Raw genomic sequence first — 22,720 nt, 5'->3', positions numbered from 1 at the left:
TCATATACAGCTGTAGCACGTTGAGATTCCGTCCTTCTGTACATAATTTGTTCAGGGCTTTTATCATGAAGGGATGCTAAATTTTATCAAATAATTTTTATACATCTATTGAGGCGATCAAGTGATTTGAAATCCTTCATTCTGTTCATATGATATACTACATTTATTAATTTGTGTATGTTAAACCATCCTTGCACCCCTGGAATGAAACCAACTTGATCACATTGAATGATCTTTTTGATGTGTGGTGAAATTCAATTTGTTAGCATTTTGTGGAGAGTCCTTGCATCTATACTCATCAGAGATATTGGTCTATAGGTGAGTGTGTGTGTGTCCCTGCTTGATTTTGGTAACAGGGTACTATTGGCCTCATAGAATAAGTTTGGGAGGGTGTTCCAATTAAAAATTAAAAGTTAAAAGCTAATTAAAAGTTAAAAGCGTAACTTCATTTTTAAAGGAGACACATCTGGTGTAAGACCCTGGCGGATTCCTAGTCCAGCGAATTCCACAGCTCCCCTCTTTCACATCTTGGATTTTCTTCTCCCCACTTTCAGCTCCCCAGGTGCTTAATACACAACAATGAGGCCAAAGTTCTGGCCATGAGTTTAGAAATCCCACGGTATATACACCCTTAGCATTTTCAGGGACCAGGGAGCTGAGAGGTACAACCCTCTTCCATGTCACGCTAGGATGGGCTGGCTCCTTATGCACAACAGAGCGCCGTGTGGACAGACCAGCTCATTCCTCTCCTTTTGCTGCTGTTTTGGGGCTTCTGGAACCTGTCAGAAGGGCCCTGCAGAAAGTGGAAGGCAGGGTTGACATCTCCCTCATTTTCTCTGGATTTATACATAGCCTTGCTGTTGGCTAAGAGCCACAAGGTGGGAGTCTTCAGTAGGCTATCCGAGGAGCTCAAGGCTGCACTTCTGTGACAAGGTGAGAATTAGGTGTTTTGAGTGCGTGTGTGTGTGTGTGTGTGGGGGGGGGTGATTTAAATGGCTCTGGAACTTGAAGCTGTTCCAGAAAGCACCAAAGAGGCCAGTAAAACCAGTCTTTTCATTAAAATTCACAAGTGCCACAGCAAGGCTATCATTGGTCAGGCTCCCAGGCTACCCAAACATGCGAGGAGGAGAGGAAGACAAACCCCGCCCAGGCCCTAGGAGGGAAATAGTGTTGGCACCAGGACTTCTGGTCAACCCGGGGACTGGGGCTAGGGAGCCGGGCACTTCCAAGGGTGCAGGAGCTCAGCTTCCTTCGCCAGCCCTGCGCTTGCACCTCCGGGGCCCGCGCGGCTAGACCTGGGTCCAGGTGCGAATCCAAGAGAAGCACGAGTGGTGAAGGAAGACCCCCACCCCACCCCCACATCTTAAACCAGGCAGAAGGGGCCGACTGGAAACCTTCGCAACAGAGCCCCGAGTGGGGTGTCCTCCCGGAGAGGGCACAGCAGTCCCCCGCACCTCGCCAGGCGCCACCAGCAGCTCAGCAGCATCAAGGGCAGAGATCTGCGGTCATGACCGAGGCGGTGGAGGCGGAGGGGGGCACTCCGGGTTCCCAGGGGCCACCCGAGGGCCCGGCGTTTCTGGCGGAGAGACCGGATGAACCCGGGGCTGTGGGTCCGGAGGCGGAGAGGCAGGAGGCGAACGAGGGCGCTGCGGTGTCGTCGCCCGGGGCCGAGGGGGCGGGAGCAGAGGCAACGGCCACTGCGGTGCAGGAGGAAGGCGACGGCGGCCCGGCTCCGGGCGCGGGCAGTGACCCCGGGGCCGACCCGCGGGACGATGGGGTAGCGCAGGGCGAGGCAGAGGATAAGGAGGTCCCGCAGGGAGGCGGGGAGGCGAGCGGCGCGGTTCAGGTGGAGGAGACGGGTCCCGGGCGTGGCGCGCAAGGCGAGGCCGCAGGGGAGGCTCAGGGGGATGCCGCAGACCCTGCAGCCCTGGAGGCGCAGGAGGACGGAGAGCATGGGCTAGAGGGCCCGGAGGTCCGCGTGGACGCCCTGAAACCCGCCCCGGACAGCATGGAGGCTGAGGGGCTTGCAGAGCGAGCTGAGGGGGCGCACCAGGACGAGGGAGACTGCGGCCCCCAGCCCCAGTCCGGTGCGATCGAGGTCGCAGCCGCGGAGACGGGGAGGCACTACCCCGGGGAGTTTGCGGGGGGAACCCCGGGATCAGAGGGGTCCGAAGGAGCGTCCCCCGGGGAGGCGAGGGCAGACGCAGGCGAGAATGGGGACCGCGGCGGGACCCCCGAGGGGACAGAGGAGGAAGAGGAGGGACGGAGCAAAGAAGCCGCGGCCGGGGAGGAGGAGGAGCCCCCCGACGGCAGCCCCGATGGAGAGGCGGCTGAGTCGAGGGGGGCCGAGGAGCCCCAGGCCGAGCTCAGCAACCACCTGGCGGAGGAGCGCAGCGCTGAGGCCGGGGACGGGTCCGCGCCAGTGAACGGCCGCAGGGAAGACGGCGAGGTGTTCGAGGAGGGGGACCCAGGGCAGGAGCACGACATCACCCTCTTCGTCAAGGTAAATGTCGCTTTCCCAAAATTCTAGGATGCACCCTCCATCCCTAGTCTTGGTCTTCTCAGATCTAAGAGAGACGCTCCAGGAGGGCGCCCTCTGGGTCCCGTCAGCGGGCTCCTCCATTCCCGAGGAGGTGGGACCACCCGGCTTCTAGAGGAAGCATTTGGGGGAGTTTGGGGTGGAGAGATTGGGAGATCGGATGTGTGGGGCCAGCATTCCACTGTCCTTTGTCCTGAAAATCCTATCTGGCTGTCCTAGTTGGGAGGTTGTTAAAGAGTTAAGGGAAAACAAAAAGCGACACGCCCCGTTGGTGTTCAGAGGATTTCTGCCAGAGAAAGCTGTAATCCTTGAGGTGAAAAAATGAAACCGGGTAGATTCAATTTGAGAATTCCCAGGACTCAAATCCCGGAGCCTCAAACTAGCCAACGTTTCCAGCTCCTCAAAAAAGTAATCCACTTTGGTAGAACCGATAAATAAGCTTTTGGGAGAAAAATGGAAACTTAGTTACATATTATGGTATTTGTTGAAATCTTCACATTTAGTTTGGAAGAATCAGGATGCTGATGAGTTGAACATCATCTGCCCGAGTGTCATATTCCCAACCTTACTTCATGATCTCTTTCATGAAAGAGTTTGTAATCGCACGATGGAAGATGGAGGAAGTTTTGAGTTTAAATAGGCATTTGTACAAGGCAACAAAACCATGGTCAAAGTCAGGAGCACTCATACCAACAGCTGTGTGAAAGAAAGGAAGAGAGAAAGAAAAGAAAGAGAGAGAGAGAGAGAGAGAGAGAGAGAGAGAGAGAGAGAGAGAGAGAGAGAGAGAAGAAAGAAAGAAAGAAAGAAAGAAAGAAAGAAAGAAAGAAAGAAAGACAAGAAACAAAGAGTTCATTCCTGAAGACCTTTAGTCAGACCCTGAGGAAGCTGGAGATAATAAGGTCAAGAATGTGCTCTGCATGTTAAATCATAATCCTTTAGAAATGCTTTTAGGCTTATCAAAGCCTGAGCCTTCTTAACTGAGATGTAGGCAAATCTAAGAAGTAAAGAAAAAAAAAATGCTTCCAAGTTTATTTGTAGAAGTATCTGGGTGGCAAGGGTCTGGGGGCAGAACTGGCATTGTCTCTTTACTAGTGAGAAGGTGCTGTTCCTAGATTTTTAAAGGTCTGGGGACAGTGCAAAATGATTTATTGGGACATTGCCCAAAGGCAGAACACTTGGGGAGGTCCTGGAAAGGACTGTGGTACAAGCTGCTGGGTGGCCCCAGATCTGCTTGATTGGAGAAGTTTCCCATTGCTGTGGTGCTGTGGCTATGCGTTTTCAGGCAATGGCCTCTTGTTACAGTTAGGACTGTAACAAGCAGATTCCTAACTAGTCACCCTGCTTCTTTTCAATCCAGTCCCTTTGAAATTGCCAGTGAGGCAGGAAAAAAACCTGATTGTTTTATTTCTTAGTGAAATTCTTCAGCTGTTTTGCAGAATTTCGGGTAAACTCACACTCCTGATGCATGCACAGGCCCTTCCTGATGTTATTCCTGCCTCCTTTCTCTCCAGCCTTCCCGTGGCATTGCTGGGTCTGCCATGGTACCCTGAGAGAGCCACATTCCTTCCTGCCTTGAGATTTCGCACAGTCTTCACCCTCTACTGGAATGGGGTCGCCCCCAACCTTGCCCCCGTCCCCGCCCTCTACCTGCATGTCCAAGATTCAGTGTGGACTCCATCCTCCGGGGAGACTTTTCCAGCCCCAGTCTTAGTTGAAAAGTGTCGTATGTCTGGTGCAGACTGCAGGCGTTAAAAATGATGAAGGTTTGAGTGAAGTGCTGCCTGTCTGCATGAATGTAGTGTGATACAAGAACATGGACTTTATAGCCAGGGCTCTGGAATCAAATCCTGACTCTGCTACTTTCTTTCTTGTGACCTTTTCTGTGCCTTTGTGGTCCCATCCATGAAATGGGGAAAACAATAGGACCTAGCCCTTGAGATAGCTGTGGGAGTTCAAGAATAGATCACATAAAGCATTTAGAGCAATGCCTGGCTTAAAGTAGGCACAGTGTAAGTGTGGGTGTTTATTGCTGCGTGCACTTGGCTCTCATAGCTTTTGTTGATTCTGCACAGAAAGTTCCCTCCCTGTTCTACCCCTGCTATTATTCTTTTTTAAGGAAAAAAAAAAAATCCCTATAAGCACCAAATTGTCTCCACTGTCTGGAGATGACAGGAAAAGTAAAAGTAAAAGACAGCTTGGTTTTTTGGAGCCCAGTAGCTTATGCAGGCAAGGCCAGGGATATCGTGGTCACCATGTTGTATGTTATGTTTTTGGTGTTTTTTTTTTTTTTTTTCATTTGTTTTCCCTTTAAGGAAACAACCAGATCTCTAAAGAGTGAGGTTGGTTAACCTGTGAGGTTCACTCAGATCTGCCTAATCTTGATAAATTAGTTTCTTCTGGTCCTACTAATTAATTACTCTCTTTAAAAACAAGCAAGGAAACAAATAAAAGACCCCAAAGAAACAAACATGCACAAACAAACAAAGGGAAAAGTTTAGAACATTACATCTTCAAGTTTTAACATTGGATTTAAAATCCTTAGGTTAGGACAGAATTGTATTTCTTTTCTAGACTTCTTCTTGAGGCACCATTGTAAGTGGATTCAGAATTCCCCAGTGGACACCTGGCCTGGTTTTGTCAGTCAGTGTGTTCAGGCAAGTGCTCATAGTGGGGTAGAGGGGCTTTCTTGAGGTACCGCTGGAGTATAGTATTCACCATTTCTTCCAAACATTTCTCTAGTCTTCAGATGAGGGCCTAACAAATGCATTTTAAATTTAATCAGCCTACATTCTGTTTGTAAACTTTTAACTTTCACATTTCTTCCTATTTTTAAAAAAGCAATGTATTTAACAAATATACCAGAAATAAATAGCTTGCTACCTAGTAGCATGTAATAATAATAGCTTTAAACTGGCTTCTGATTTTGGCTATTTAATAGCTTATATTCTCGATCTTTTGAGAATTATCCTGTGATCAGTTTGTCATTTTTTTTTCCTGTAAGTATGCAAGGATATAGTCTTGTAAGAGAGCCAGAACCACACACAACAGGCCAAGAAAGACCTCCATGAATGATTGGGTGGCAAATTAACTGCTGATCATGCTAATTTTTTCCTCAAAGTAGTGTTATTTGTCTTCAAATTATGGGGTAATCCTACAATATATTTAGTAAGAAAGAGTCTTTTTTTTCTTTACTCATTACAGCGAAGGGTAACAGCATAAAAGCATAATAACACGACATGGCAACAGTCAACAAACAAAACGCTCACAGTTTTACTCACCAAGGAAGTCATGATTACAGTTTTGCTTCTTTGACTCCAGTGTGTATAGGTTGAGGCAGGGTTTAGGGTGGAACAGTCTGTCACATGGGTTTCATGGCAAATTTTACATGACTTAAAAACTGTCCACGTTGGCTGGAGGAGTGGGTCAAGTGGTAGAGTGCATGCCTGGCAAGTATGAGGTCCTGAGTTCAAACCCCAGTACCACAAAAAACAAACAAAAAAACCCTGAAAAAGCCTCCATGTGACCAGTGAATGATCCTGGGCCAGGGTCTATGCTGTGTTTTGGACACCCCACATCTAACTATAGGTACAGTTCCTGCTGGGTCCACGACCTTGAACTTGGTATCCACACTTGGACTCTCCAAAGAGGTGAAAGTGAGATCGATCTGTTGGAACAAAGTAAAATTCAAAAAAAGTGTATGGTCTTGGAATAGGTATTGTCATCCAGAAATAAAATAATAATAATAATAAAATGCCCTAAGCATTGTCACACTACATAGCAGGACAGAAATGGCTAGACCAGCATCTGAAGGACTCCTGGTAGACCAGAAGGCTGTGGCTCCCAACGGGTACTCTGTTGGAAGAGAATGTGTTGAGACCTCCCTTGTTCTCTGGGAGAATACCAGATGTTATCTCACATAGCATGTGAGAGAATCAAAGATACACTGCTGTGCCTTCAGTTCTCCCATGGAAACAGTATTAGGTTGTTTTCTGATTATCTTATAAAACCTGCTTGCAAATTACATCTGTGAAATCAGTGCAAGGTTACGAGGCATAGAAACAGGTAGGATGTGAAGTTTTGCTAATTTCGTGCACAGGGACACGGCGTGGGGACATGTGCACTGGGAGATAGCAAAACCCCTCCTCACACTTGAGACCCCGCGCACTGTGGTGGGCTAGAGGCAGCCCCTCCTGTTGGTTCTTTTGGTGTTGATACTTAGGTGGGCCAATGGACAGTTGATGGGTTCAAAGTGACAACTAATGGAAAGCAAAATCTGGACACAAGCCCAGTTCCCCACTGTCCCAGCCCAGTGTCCCTTGTGAGAGGGACAGGGCCACATTCTTCCCAAAGGTGTCTTGCAGCAGGGCTGCACATGCTGGGGGCTTCAGGTGTCTGTCACTCTGTCCTACCCCGTGTACATGTGGCACGGTTTCCATCCCAGTGCCCCATGGCAGCAGTTGTGCCTCCTCACCTTCAGTGTGAGCCCCTCCTCCCCATGTGGGGTCTCCTTTATGGCCTTGGTTTCTCATGACCATCCTCTCTCTGTGAGGTGCGCTCAGCTGTCCTATCTCCTTGGGCATCTGAAGATCCCTCTGATACCCTCAGAAATACCCATTGGGTCATTTAAGGATGTATATTTACTTTTTCATTTCAGACATGTACACAAAAACTAAGATTTGAATTCATGAAGCAGAAACAGATTAATCTGTTAATACAGTGCACATGACCTACTGTGTGCTGGAACTCCATTGGTGTCTGGGAGCACATAGGCATGCCTCTTAGTCCATTTTATGTTGCTATAACAAAATACCCAAGGCTGGATGATTTATAAAGAATAGGAGTTTACTTGTTTCATGGCTCTAGAGGCTTAGATGTCTAAGAATATGGTTCTGAGTTGGGCTCAGTCTCTGGGGAGAGGCTTCTTGCTGCATGACAACATGGCAGAAGACATCACATGGCGAGTCAGAGCAGTGTGGTAGCTCTGGTCTCTCTTCCTCTTATAAAGCCACCAATGCCACCAGGAGGTCCACCCTTATGATCTCATTTATCCTAATTATCTCCCAAAGGTACTACTTCCAAGTACAATTAACATGTGAATTTGAGAACATAGTCCCAGTGTAGCAGCAAGAAGGCTGAGGCAGTTCTTGTCCCTGCAGTGGCACCCCCACTGGACTGGAAGCTGTCTTGGCAAGGGTCAGGTAGTTTTTACCCATCATTGCTTTCTCAGCCCTTAGTGCAGTGTCTGGCACATGAGGGACACCCAGTTAATGCTGGCATGAAAGGAAGGAGGAATGAGGATGAGTGAGGTTATAGGACTGAGCAGCAGGAGGACTGCAGAGCAGTGTCAGTCACTAAATGGTTATGGATTTAATTGTATTTGGGGAGACACAACCATTTTCCTTTCTGTTTGATAGCAAGTAGGGCCCCCTGATAATCCCTATTACAGATTCTTCAGGATTTTCTAAAACAGGCATCTGAGCTTCTGTGACATTCAGCAAAGATAAGGTTTTGCTGAGTGTTGGGAAAGTGGATATTTTCATTTCTTAAACAAGTCCTTTTCAGCATTAATTTTCTTGCTCTTTTTCTGCCTGGGTTCTGACTCACCAGCTGGACCCAGGGTCTAGGCACGTGGGAGAGGCATTTTTCCACAGTATAGACAGCTTCTTAATGACCCACCAGGCGTTCTGGCAGCCCTTTCTCCATCCTGGAGGGATATGGTAGCAGAGACCATCTTCAGCTGAGTCCACGCCTGCATTGAGAGCCCTATTTCCGCTTTCTTAACTTAGAGATGGTGGTGCCTAGGAACTAAATCTATTTTACTTAATGTTGCTATGACATTTTCCTATCTATCTATCTATCTATCTATCTATCTATCTATCTAATCTTTCTATCTTTCTATCTATCCATCTATCTATCTATCAAAATACCCTTACCTGGGTGTACCGTCTTCTCTGCTAAGTTTCAAACCATGCTCTCAAGTCAGGTGACAAGTGGGTTAGCAATTTGGTGCGTTTTAAGAGTGTGTTACTAAGAACACTCTTGCCCCAGCTGATGCTGCACTGTGGTATTTAATGTTGGAGAGAATGACATTAGGAGCATGTTCAGTTGCAGTTAATAGCTCATTCAATAACAAGTGGGCTTAAACAAAAGTTTATTTATCTCATATAAGAAAGAGGATGCAGCAATTTGCCCACATCACCAAGGGCACACACTGGCACTTTGTGTTCTTTTTCCCATTTGACAGCTGCCTCAGCCTCCCCAGCACCATCTGAAGCAGACAGACAGCAGGGAGGGCAGGAGCTCTCTTCTGTTCCTCACACCCTGGCAGCAGATTTCTCTTGTGTCCCATTGACTGGAACTGGCTGCTGTGCCCCACCCCTTCTAGACCTTTCCTATACACAGGGGAGTAAGGTGACGAGACTGATTAAGACCAGGAGTCATCAAACCATGACTGCAGGTCAGATCCAGACTGCAACCTGTTTTTGCATGTCTGAAACCTAAAAATGGTTTATACACCTTTTTTCTCTGCTCTGGAGATTGAATCCAGGGTCATGCGAGACAAGCACTTTACCATATGATCCACACTCCCAGCTATACACATTAAAATGATTAAAAAATGTCAAAAGAAGAATATTTCATGATGTGAAAAATATATGAAATTCAAACTTAAGTACCCTTGGATAAAGTTTTTATCAGAGTCAGCTGTAAGTATTCCTACAGATATTATTTATAACTGCTTTCACTTTGCAACAGCACAATTGAGTAGTTGTGACAGACTGTGGGCCACCAGGCTACTGTTGTGTTCCTTAAGAAAAAGCTTTCTGACCCCTGAGACCTACTTGGATTCATTACCTGGGGCTAGATGCAGTGCCATCCATGCAAAACTGGAGGGTTTTTAGAACGAAAAAGGGAAACAGCTGTGGAATAAAGAAACCACAGGTTCTGTCACGGTGAGTAAGAAATATTTAAGACACTATTTGGGAGGTGGCATTGTTTGAAGCCAGCCTGGGCAAAGTTAACAAGACCCTATCTCTAAAACAAAATAAAAAGACTGAGGGAGTAGATCAAGTGTTAGAGCACTTGCCTAGCAAGCAGAGGCACTGGGTTAAATCTCCAGCACCACACACATGCGCACAAACCACCCACTTAACATCTCCTATAAATTATGAGAAATGTATTTTGTTTATGAAGTTCAGCCTGGGCACCAGTGGCTCACGCCTGTAATCCTAGCTACACAGGAGGCAGAGATCAGGAGGATGGCCATTCGAAGCCAACCTGGGCAAATACTTCGTAAGACTCTATCTGGAAAAAAACTCATCACAAAAAAAGGGCTTGTGGAGTGGTTCAAGCTGTGGGCTCTGAGTTCAAGTCCCAGTACAGCAAAAAAAAAAGTTCATAAAATTGATTTAAGTGATATCAAAATAAAATATAAATATGTTTATATACAATTTGGAATAATATATTCATGTTTTCATGGGATTCTTTTGTAAAATACACTGGTAAGTGTTTTTTGAAAAGATAATATGTGAGTGTAACACAAATCATGAATATCAAGATACAATACAATGAAAAACATGTCTTCTTCCATTACTGAGGACTGCCTTCCACTTTTTCTCCCTAGAGATAACCATTAAATATCTTTCTAGGGACATTCTGTGTGCATTCAAGCATTGGAGCATTAGTTATTAACTGCTATGTAACAAATTATCCAAAGACCTAGAACCTTCAAACTGGAAACATTTATTGGTCACAGTTGCTGAAGTTCAGGAATTTGGGGCAGTGTAATTGGGTAATACCATAGGATTGCAGTCAGGCTATCAGTGAGGGCTGGAGGATTGACTGGGGCAGGAGGATCATCTTCCAAGATGGCTGACTTACAGGCCTTTTGGCAGGAAGTTCAGTTTCTTACCTACTTGGGACTCTCTCCAAAGGGCTGAGTTAGTGTCCTTCTAACATGGTGGTATCTGGCTTGTCCCAGAGCAGGGACCCAAGAAAGACCAAAGAAGAAGCCATAATTCCTTTTATGATCTCCTCCCAGAAGTCACACAGTGTTGCCTTTGCCTTACTTTACTTATTAGAAACGTGTCACTAACCCAGCCCTTAAGGAGAATGAAGGTAGCCTCCACCCTTTAAAGAGAAAGTAAAAGAACTTGTGGACATACTTTAAAAACCCCATAACCATAGTATTTTCTTCCACAAAAAATAGTGCACTGGAAATAACAATGCTTTATAGCTTGCTTTTCCCTTGACATTATTTCTTAGAAGCTATTTCCTTTTGGTACCTATGTCTCTCTCACGTTCTTGTTAAAGCAAATCATAGTATTGGGGGATGGGTGTACTGTATGAACAATCCCCTGTGGACGGATGTCTAGGAACTTTCTTCTTTTCGATGGGTTAAACAATGGTGTAAGGAATATCTCTCCACAGATGTACAATAACATAAGGGGCTATTTTTTCTTTTCTTTTCTTTTTTTTGGTGGTACTGGCGATTGAACTCGGGGTCTCACATTTACGTAGCAAGCACTGTCCCACTTAGGCCACCCGGCCAGGAGTCCTTTTGCTTTAGTTTTTTTAGGGAGGGTCTTACACTTTTGCCCTGGCTAGCCTCAGACTGAGATACTCCTACTTCTGACTTCTGAGTGACTGAGATTACAGGAACATGCCACCATGCCCAGCAAGCGAGCTAAATTTTAAGAAGTGGCATTGATAGGGAAAAGGGTATGTATATTTAACATTCTGAATAACTTTCACCAAATTTTCTCTTCAAAGAGATAATGATACGTCCTGCTCCTCTGACTGCTTCTGTGCCATGTGTACTCCCTCAGCCATGTTCACTCAGATATTATCAAACCTTTTGAATTCTAGTGGTGGAAAATGATGTCTGTTGTCATTTCATTCAGATTTCTCTTGTTATTATGAGATTGGGAATGCTTTTATATATTTAAAAACTATTTGCAACTGTTTTCTGTGACCTGGCTACTTGGTCCTTTGTCTAATTTTCAATTGGATTTTGGCTTTCTTCTTCTTGATGTTTATATTAAAGAAATTAACATTTGTCTGTCACATGTGTTGCATCTGTTTTCACGGGGGTATGTTGTCTGCTTGTGCAGGGTCACCTATTCTCATAGTCGTGGTAATTCTTGTAATTGATGCACGAGAAAACAAAATGTAGGCTGTGGCTGGTCTCTGGCAATCGTCAGCTTCGTTTACTAGAATCTTTAAATCTCTGCCATACTTTGTATTCTATAGCCTCTTAACTCCTTGGGGATTAGTTATTTTCAGTCCTGTCTTTCTTTTTAATTATCAGATACATATTATTCTGAAGCACATACAGTTTCAGAATTTAACTCAGTGCTACATGGTAAAAGAACTCCTGCTCAAAACCAGGTTTAAGGACTGGCAAAATGGCTCAAGTGATAGAGCACATGCCTAGCAAGCATGAGACCCAGAGTTCAAACCCCAGTGTCTCTTTCCCCCCAAAAAAGTAAAACTGAATTTAAGCCATGTTACTCCATCTGAAAATGTAAGCTGTATTGTTTTGATCTCAGTGTGCCATCTGCAGAAGTAAATTTGATTCCCAAAAATGAAAACCATTGTGAAAACATCATCTGTGCTACAATAATACTAAAATACTGTCTCTGAGATTCTGTTTACTAGACATTCTATTTGTGCTACCAATTGCTGAAAGAATTGACCAAAAGTCATAGGGAATGATAACAAATCCTCTTTGTAGAGGTCCAGTGAATTGTGGAAGATCACAAAGCCTCTCTTTAGTTGATCATTCAGAAAGATTATTTGTAAGCTTCTGGGAGTAGTTCAATTGCGAAATACAGACCATGCTGATATATATACATACATGTATCAGTATGCAAGGGCTAAAATCTAATTATATAAGTGTGTGTAAGCAATTATCAGACTAAAATTTTTGTGTGTGTGTGTGTTTTGCTTTTTGAGGGTCTTGCTATTAGCCCAGGATGACTTTGAACTCTCAATTCTCCTGACTCAGCCTCCCAAGTGCTGGGATTGCAGGCATGAAACACCATGCCTAGTTCCAGATTTAAAAATATTTCTAATTTCAGACTTTTTACTAGGCTTGTGAATTCTCCTCACAACTCATCACTTTTCTTCTTTTCTTGGTTGCTCACACAAAAGCTGAGAATGCTGATATGGGGAGAAGTAAAGGCTGTGTTTCAGTTTTCCAAACCTACCATGTAGTGTTTTGGGCCCAAGTGTATACTTAAAACAAGTATTTTCACACGTATGAAAATAGAATAGTGAAACCTATTTAAGATTGTTTAACAGGGGAAAGGGTAAGAAAGAATAATAGAGGGGTTGAATTTGACTCATATATTGCATATATGAATGTATGCAAATATCACAGTGAAACCCCTTTGTACAGTTAATATACAACAATAAAAAGAGAGGAAAAAGCCCAACTATTTATTGATTACCTGCCAAGTATCAGACATTGTGTTGGGGCTGGGGGTGTAACAGTGATTAGGACAAATGTATCCACTGCTCTTCTGGAGCCTTTATTCTGGAAAGTGATCAAGAAGGAAAGAGTTACCACACCATGTAGGGAGGAAGCACAGGTGGCTGTGGAACGGGCAGGGTGAGGAGGCCGGCAGTTGAGCAGTGCCCACTGGCAAGGCGTGATTTGGTCAGTTTTTGTATCATTCTAACAGATACTTGAGATAATAAACTTATAAAAAGTTTACTTTGTCTCACAAATTTTAGAGTTCCGGTCCATTGTTAGTTGGGACCACTGCTTTTGGGCCTGTGGCAAAGCAGCACATCATGGTGGGGAAGTATGTGATGGAGCAAATCCTTTTGCCTCATGACTAGGAAGTGAAAAAGAGGAAGAGAAAGGGGCTGGAGTCCCATGATCCCCTTCCAGGACATGCCCCTTATGACCTGAAGGCCTCCCATTAGGGCCCACCTCTTAAAGGTTCTACCACCTCCCAATAGCGCCACTCTCTAGAAAACAAGTCTTTAACACATGGGTCTTTGGGGGAGTTTTAGGATCTAAACTATAGCAAGGGGATATTTAGACTCTAGCTCTCTGACCTTAAGGCCCATCCATCTGTTGCAAGATGAATAGATTTATCCATCCATCTGTACCAGGATGGGACATGTGAATGACAGCCAGGTGATGCATGGCTATTATAGCAGGTAGAAAGAGGTGGGTGGTCACTTTTTAATTATCTAATGTAGAAGCTTAACTTTATATCCTGTAGCATCTTTTCATCTGAACCAGAATATCATAGGAGTCAAATTGTATTTGCAGATGTTGGCTTTTGTTGAAGAATGGGATTTAACTATTACAATATTGTGGTGTGTGAAAAAAGCACCATTCCCCTCTGTGTTTATTGTTGGAGATTATAGAAAGGAATGTGACTGAAGATCCAGATGGGAAGAGGAGAACAAAGTACTGTCGTTATAGCACCTAAGCAAGAAAGGCCTTGAACAGTGATCCAAATCACCTCCTCTTCTCTTTCTACACTTGTTTCTTCATTTCTGTTTTTACAAAGGAGAAGCAATACAGTGCCTGTGGAATAAGTAGGAGTCCCAGAGTCTGCTTTTTGTTTCTGAGTGTGGATGGTCAGAGCTGTCTTGGAGAGGTGAGATGGTCAGAGCCTCTTTCTGAAGCCTGCTGGATTTTGCCTTCCATCCAGTGGAACTGTTTGCTGGTGAGGGTAACTAGCATCTGAGAAGAAAGAGGAGGACCAGGAGCTGTTCTCACACTTTTGGGGACTTAGGCTACTACAGAGCAGTGGGCAGAAGGTCATTCTATACCACCTGCAGTATCCCCAGTAGTTCCTCTGACCCACCTGTACTCACAGGGGAGTGCAGGGATGAGGAATCAGAGTAGGGTGCTTGTTCTCTTCCATGGGTGGGAGCACACAGAGTGTTGTGATGGGACCCTTAGGATGGTGATAAGATGGTATGTCTGAGACACTGGGCTTATCAATGCCATCATGTGCTTTGGAGGCTGCACAGAACAAAAGTGGCATTGGTGTGGAGATTCAGGGGCATCATACTTTTTCCCTAAATGAGGAAAATCAATACTTGTGTGGTGCCTTTGGTGTCAAGGCCTTGGAGGCAAGTTCAAAGAACTCTGGAAAGATGTAATCTGTTCCCCAACTTTGTTTTCTTTGCTTTAATTCCAGGTCAGATGCCTTCAACTCTCTTCCCATGATTGGTCAGGCTGGATGAAGTATTGGATTGCACTCAATGACTTCTAGGTGTTATTTAACTCTTAAGAATTCAATACTTAAGAAAGCTCAGAAGTACCAGAGAATCAGATATGGAGGGAGACATTGTTTGTTCACTGCCATTCTAACCAATAGTTACGATCTTTTGAATTCTAAATAGCAGTCACAGAGCAGAGGTTGAGACTGGCTGAAGGAAAGACTGTAGATAGAGAGCTTGGTCTATCACTGAATATAAGAAAATGACTCCTTTGCCTATGGGTACTGATAAAGTGTTCTTAAACCAGTTCAAGTGAGTAAAGAACTGGGTCAATTAATAAATGATGTGAGCATTTTGGCACAGCCTGAAATCTTACAGCATGGAGATGGCTCCACATTCTTTAACATGTCTTCCATCGACACATGAGTCTGATTACCGTCTTGAGGTCACCATGCTGGAAGGGCCACCTGTGGGCACTTCATTTGATGGTGCTAGCTGAATTCTTCCAGCCATCCCTGCAAGACATTGGGCATGTATGTGAAGCTGTCTTGCTTCCTCCCCAAACATCCCATCCACCAGCTGAATACCACTAAATGACCTTTTTCAGTGCTACATGGAACAGAATGATCGCTCAAGAAAGCTTTGCTCAAATTTCTGATTAACAGAATTAAGAGATATAATAAAATGGTCTCTTTAGATATCTAAATTTGGGATAGTTTTTTACACAGCAATTGGCAACTGATACGTGTAGCTTCTTTCTCCTTTAGGCAGAGTGGTAAAAAGTGGTAAAAAGTGGCAATAGCTTCTCGAGAGGTAGATTGGGAGGATCATGGTTCAAGGCCATCCCGGACAAATAGTTAGCAAGATACCATCTTAAATCATAAAAGTTAGACACAGTACAGTGTCCCTGTCATTCCAGCTACATGGGAAGCCTAAATAGAGGATCATGATTCAGGAATATCTTGGCATAAAAGCAAGACCCTATTTAAAATATAGCTAAAACAAAAAGGACTGGAGTTTGGATCAAGTGGTAGAGTGCCTGCCTACCAAGTGCAGATCCCTGAGTTCAAGCTCCAGTTCCACACACACACACACACACACACAAAGACAGGGCCAAGGTGGCAGGTGTTGGAGTGGCCCAAAGCATTTCCGAGGGGACCATGCAGAGGACAGGAGGCTCGGTGTCATCAGTCCTTCCATTTGGTTCCAGCATTTTTTTCCCTTTTGAGTCATGATAGAGATTGGAGAACTCTGTTATTCAAGAACGAAATCCACCAGGGTATATAACAACGGGCTGGATTATTAAGCAGGCTTCCAGAACAAGATGTTCCTTTGTTGTAATAATTCCTTGTGAGAATTTTACAAGGAAATAAGCCTTTGATCTCCATGTAAAAGCTTCAGTTGGTATTGGGCCATATTATTAAGTAAGGATTAAAAATAGAGCTGGTATTTTTTAAACATAATTCATATATGAGAAAAAAATGGCAAGTGCCATTTTGTTTGTTTGTGTGCTTTTTGTCACTTGATTCCACCTGCTGTGACAAGGAACCCTAACATCACTAAGCCTTTTGCTAGAATTTAAAGCTAAAAGCTGCGGTGTGGTAATTAGACTATGTGGGTCAACCACTTAATCCATCTAATAATAAATTGTTACAACAGTTGAAAAGAATAAATACTACACGTACTTGAGACTATGTTTAGGATTGTTTAGGATTAATATGCTTTTTGAAAAGTTGAGGTCTATGTCTCAAAGTTTTGAGATCTAAGATGTATTTCTTAGGATTTGAGTATAAGGATGAATGAAATTAGTTCTAAATTCTAAGGCTATGAAGAGGGAAAGGCATATTTCAGTGTGGAACATAATCTTGTTTATGGCTTGGAGTGAGACACCCCGTAACACGTTTACCAACAGTGAACAATGAATGCAGCTCTGCACCCCACAGGGGTTGGATGACCTAACACACTGTTTTAGTGTGCCAAACTCAAAGTCACTATAGACAGTGTTATCCACCAGGCAGGCTTTTATTTGTTAGAGAAAGAAATGCTTCATTTTTCTTCTTTTTTAGAAAAAAAGACTTCCTGCAACTTTGAAGAACATTTTTCCTTTATGGTCTTAAGAGAGGTGGACTGAGTAGTATCTGTGTCATGGCATAACATCAAGGAACAATACCAACAAAGATATGGACACGAGGCCACCACAGCCTTTCCTTTCATTCCTACTGAGTGTGGCAAGAGAGAGCACTTTTCTGTCCTTTTGAGGAGCCTATTTCTGTTCTTGGGTTTGGTTGGTTGGTGCTGTCCTTGCTGGTTATTTTGTTGGCCCACTAGAGGGCAGGTGAGGGAAGGCAAACCAGCAGGACAGTTGTTCACTGGACAGTTTCAGGCGTATTTCGTGTTCTGCACGTACATCCTTCTGAGCCCTACTTTCTGCCCTTGCCCCTCTCGATTGTAGGGTGATCTGCTTTCGGGCTGCTTATGGCTCCATCCTGTTCCAACCTAGAGGTGGGGATACGATTAATGGGGTTTCCTAATTTGCTAGCACAAACTGTGGAGAAAGAAGGGAGAAGGTGACACTGGGCTGAGCAAAGCTTGGGCAGAGGGTATAGGGAGAAAGATGGTCTGACTTTGGTGGTAGGTTTCATGACTGATGCAATGAGACTGATTTTGCTTATTCCGCAAGGAAGACTTGCAAGTAGGAATTCCAGAATTCCAGCTGAGGAATTCTGAGGGCTAAAGCCTCAGAATAGTCCCCCCAAAAGAAGCCTTCCTGTATTCCATGACCCCTACAAGGGCATCTTTGTCCCTTATAGAAATTGTCAGCTTGTTATGAATTTAGATAGTATAGACTGTACTCTTGTAGTAGAGTTTCTGTTGGTTTCACCTCATGTTATGTTGGCCTCTTTTTTTGTTTGTTCATTTTTTCTTTCTTTCTTTTTTTTTTTTTGGTGGTACTGGGACTTGAACTCAGGGCCTCACACTTGCTAGGCTTGCTAGGCAGGTGTTCTAGCACTTGAGCCACTCAGCCTGCTTATGCTGGCCTCTTAAGTAGTTTATATACTTATGCATTCCATTGGATACTCTCCCTAGTTTTGTGAAAATTTGCATAAAAGTTGTTTCTTTGTCCCTTGGCAAAGAAAATAATTCTCTGTAGCACTGCTGTTTTTGTGGAAAAATCAGTCAGTATATAAATTCCACTTCCATCATTTTTCCAAGGATTGTAAGTCACTTAATAATATCCATCCCCTAAAGGGCATCAGTGGGTGATATTTCAGCATGGGAATTTTTGTTTTAAGTCTGCAGTCTGGACTTTCAGGACTATAGAGACTATGGCACACCTTATCCTGCTGAAGTCAGTGAATTAGCCTTGTCAGGTTTGTTGAGTATTGCTGCATGAACATCTGACTAAAAAAATGGAAGTGGTTTAAAAACTCCCTGAAATTATTCAACTGATTCTCAAGGAAAAATCTGCGAAGTGAGTTCATGACTTTGTACTTCTCCAACACTCTCCACAGTAAGTGGGATTTCAGGATGCTCTCAACACAAGGGGACCCAAAACTAGGTGTGGAATAGAGAAAGTATGAGGCACTCTGGAAGCTGGTGCTCGTGTGACTGGGCCCTTTCCTCTTGCTCCACTGTCCCCTTGACCTTGAAGACAGGTTGCCAGGTTAAAGACGCTGTTTCTATTCACAGTGCACTTGGGTTACTCACGATGTGTTTGGGGATTGTCCGCCATTGATTGGCTCATGTCCTCCTTCATTGACTCAGAGAGCATTATTGAACATTCCAAATTCCATAAGATAAAATCTTTCGTTATATTGTGTTTCAGAATGAGGTTTTGTATTTTTTGGTTGGGGACACCGAATGTTTTTGTGCTGTTTTTACTCTTGTGCCTATTTTCTTGAGTAGACCTTTCTTTTATCAGAAAGACTTAAGGGTAAGGTAGTGCAAAGTCAAGCCTATCTCAGCTCCCTCTTCTTGCAGTGTCAGCTGGAAGTTCTCTGTGACCAGGTCCCATCGCTAATGCCGTTAGTATGGATTTGGACAGAGATGGGCCAGGGAACCAGGGCATCAGTGGTTTAGATGGAGCCCAAGGCTGGGCTGGATAAGCTGAGGCATGCAGCCCCCTGTGCAGTCAGACACGCAATATTGGATCTCTGTGGCCACTGTGCGATTTGCAGCAATTGGGGCCCCCTTTGAGAACTGGAGTCTTCGCGCCTTGACTGAGTCGTAGACAACTTTGTGGAACTCACATCACATGCACAGGGTTTTGTAATCATGAAACAGTGTCAATCCCTCCCCTTCTCTTTTCCCAGGAGTGAGAGTGGGGAGGGCTTTACAATATTTGCCAAAGAAAGCATGTGACAGAGAAAAGACTTCCTTCTAATAAATCAGGGTGTTGGCCTTGCTGGCCAGTTGTGTTTCTCTTTGTTTGGAGAACAGCTGATCCCCTGGCCTTGGGCCAGAAGCTTTCTTTTTGCATTGGTCAGGCCAGTCCAGGGTGAAAAACAGGAGGGCAAAGCTTCCAGATAATTCTGTAATGCCTGAAGTATCCCAAGAGCTCTCTGTCTAAACTGCTAACATCTACAGAGTGGCACCATTGCTGGTCACTGACAAAGAACTTTAAAGTTTAGCAAATTGATTATTATGACTCAGGAACCCTTGAACTATAAGGGAATGCAAAAGAAAATCTAATTGTTGCAGCTGACGTAGTCACCCTTCCAACTAGAACCAAATTCTAGTAAAATTTTGTGATTTTCCTAATTACAAAATTACTCCACACTTTTTGTGTTTAATTCTGAGTCTGATGTCCCTGATTTTGAAGCTTACCACCAGCTTTTCCTGCTTTATACAGGAAATGATTGTATGCACTCCTGGTTGATTCTTTTGTCTCCTCTCACCAATGCAAAATGACGGGGCTTGTTTGAATCCAAATCTTGTGAAACCCAAGGTTTTGGTTTAGTATGACATGCTTACCATCCAATCTCCTTGGCCAGGAGAAAAGGGAGTGTCGGGGGAATGGGTAGGCTGAGAGTGGCCTAGGCTCCCTAAAAGTGAATATGTAGGTAGACTTGGCCAAATTTGCAAGAAATGAAAATACCACCCCACTCCACCATTGGTCTGGTATGTGATCCCACAGTGTCATAATCCATCCGCCCTCTCCTTTCTGCCCGTGTCAGAGCTGTTCATTTCTTTGCTTTTCTCGTGGAATTTCTTTCATTATGCAATAAAACTGCAGGCCGCACCAATTCCCTAACTGATTAGAAATGACTAGAAATGGCTCTTCTACTGTTCCTTTCAATGAAGCAAAAATTTCAATGGACATGTCATTGATGAGCTCCATTGAGAAGTCCAGTTTAGGAAAACAAGTCTATTTCACCTCCCAGGTTGTTATTTTTTTATTTTTTTAGCATCCTGGGTGTTTTAATTTTCAATTAAAGATATCCTTCCTAGCCTCACTGACCAGCTGTGTAATTAGTGTAGCTCCTCCAAATCACCTCAAGCCTTTTGGAGAGAGTTCTGACAAGCTTATCTTTACAAAATGAAATTTCTGAAGAGGTGATAAGAGTCACCACATGGCTGTGCCATTTCATCCAACATTTGCAGGAAGGTGTCACCTGCAATAAGGCATACAAACTCAAAAATGGACCTGTCCATTCTGTGTATAAATGGGCAGAAAATATCACCTCATGGCAAGGTTTGGGGGTCCCTGGGGCTGGTATCTTTTTATAGATTGATGCTGGGGAAGACCACCACTCTCATAGACTATGACTTTTTTTCTGGATAATTCTCTGAAATTCAGGCTTTCATGGAAGGCTTGAGGATGTGTTTAGATAGGTGGACATGAAGTGAACCAACTCTTACCCCACTGTGCTGCCTCCCTGACTCCTACCCCTAATTCTTTAATTATTGAGAAATAATGTACAAATCCTAAAGTGTTGCTTTCCTAACATGAGCAAAGTGTGCACAATCTAGCTGCTGATCTCAAATTAAGATGCATTTTAAAGGCAACTACTCAGGTCCCATTTGGGTTTGGATGGATGTTTGCAGTGCCTATGGCAAAAAGACCTCGCTCTTCTTCAAGTAGTTTTTCTGTGGGATTTAGGAGGGCCATCAGGCAGAGAGGGACAAACTCATCTTTGTTTTCCCAACATTTCCTTGTTTTAAGACTGAAGATCCTATGTAGTAGAAACTCTTCCAATCCCAGGCACATCTGGATGGGTTAGCCCCCTAGAAGGCTTAAAACTAGTGACATTTTCCATCAGAACCTAATTTGGAATGAATGCGATCTTGAGGATCACGCTGAAAGTGCATCTCATGAGCACTAGAGGGCACTAATGGCCCTTGAAGATGTTTACACAGCAAGGACAGTGTGAGGGCAGGTTGGGAATGTCACAGTAAGAAATGAAGAATAAGAAAAGCCAAGCGTCCTAAGTGGTGGATCCCCATCCTCTTGAGGTGAGGATATGTTTTTGTGACCTGCTATATTTTTGGCTAGATGGACTCTGAACCATTCTTGCCAAATTACAAAATGGTGGTGGTAGGAAGAAATACCTGAATCCATTCAGTTAGAAAGCTTCATTAGGAGCTTACGCTTCAGAAGCTGTGGTCCCAAAGGTGAGGTGGAGGAATGACTCCTCCCTGTGGTTTAGGTCAAAAGTAACTGGAGTCCACAAGTCCACACAGAGTTGCTGGGGTCTTGGCTTGCTCATTACTGTGTTTAGTGTGGGGTTCTTCACCTATCGACTTTGGTACTTGTGATCACCACACAACTTCCTGGAGTGACTCCATGCAGAAAGTTTCTAGAAATAGGCTAAACACTACCTGCTTGAGGGTTTGTTCCTTTATGACCAATTATTACTTGAGCCACTGAACTGTCTTGGGTAAAGAGTTAGTATTTCCATGTGGGAATCCAGCTGAATGAGTTTCCTGTGGCTTCTGTGACAAATTACCACAGACTTGGTGGCTTAAAAGAAATCACATTCTTTACTTATAGTCTGTTGGTCAGAAGCCTGACAGGCATCATACTGGGCTAAAATTAAGGCATCAGCACAGCTGATTCTTTCTGGAGGTCCAGGGTCCTGGATCCTTACATTTCCCACCTGCTGTAGGCCACCTGCATTCCTTGGCTTACAGCCCCTTCCTCCATTTTCAAAACCAACATTTCATCTTTCTAATCATTTTTTCCTAGTCAAACCTTTCCTGACCATGGCTGGGAAAGGTTCTTGCTCATGTGGCTAGATGGGACCACTTAGTCATCCAGGATAATCTTCCATCTCAAAATCCACATCATTTACAAAGTATTCTTTGCTGAGTAAGGTAATGTATTCATAGCTGCTGTGTGTTAAGCTGTGAACACCTTCGCAGGGCCATTGTTCTGTCTACTGCACCAGTAGTCTTAAAGGTTTTGCTGTCACATTTTTTAATTGTCACCCAAGTACTTGAAAAGTCAGTTGATGCCTATTTTTGTGGATGCTTCTGGGATTGTTTTACTGAGTCTAATTCAAACCTTTTCAGACTGTGAAATGAGAAGAGCAAGTCTGAAAAGTCATTTTTTTCCTGCATTAAGAAGTAGTCTTACTTAGCACTCAGTACTCTCTGGGTGCTTTTATTGAAAGCTATTCATGGTCAAGGTAGGTATTGGTTTTACCTGACTTAAAAAAATGCAGACTCATCTTCTTTTGGCCAGCAACATGTAACATGCTACATGAACTCAGCCTTTGTGCTTGTCAGGCAAGCTCTCTACCACTTGAGCCATGTACCCAGTCCTTTAGTTTGTTTTTGAGATAGGGTCCAATTGTTTTACTTGGGCTGGCTTGGATCTCCATCTTCCTACCTCCACTTCCTGAGTAGCTGGGATCACAGGCATCCACCACCACATCTATCTTGGATCTATATTTTTGATAGCTTCAACCCAGCTCCATTTTCTGTCCCAACAATAGGGTCCTTTGTACTTTTTGCCTGCTTCTGATGCTTGTTCTCTTATTATTA

The 22,720-nt window shown here is 44.0% G+C and overlaps 1 protein-coding gene across 1 annotated transcript in view; it reads left to right on the top strand.

Moving 5' to 3' along the window:
• Positions 1-1,175: 1,175 nt before the first annotated feature.
• The window catches only part of Clic6 (chloride intracellular channel 6), a 42,223-nt gene continuing 20,678 nt past the window's right edge, over positions 1,176-22,720 (top strand). The window contains exon 1 of the mRNA XM_020162711.2: positions 1,176-2,503. Within this exon, the coding sequence (XP_020018300.2) occupies positions 1,508-2,503 (996 nt within the window). The 5' untranslated portion in view covers positions 1,176-1,507. The remainder of the gene's footprint in view (positions 2,504-22,720) is intronic.

The sequence above is a fragment of the Castor canadensis genome, chromosome 5 (assembly GCF_047511655.1).
Source record: "Castor canadensis chromosome 5, mCasCan1.hap1v2, whole genome shotgun sequence".
In the NCBI taxonomy this organism is placed as follows: Eukaryota; Metazoa; Chordata; class Mammalia; order Rodentia; family Castoridae; genus Castor; species Castor canadensis.
Note: the sequence above shows the minus strand (reverse complement) of the source record. Positions and strands in the feature narration are given on the sequence as shown.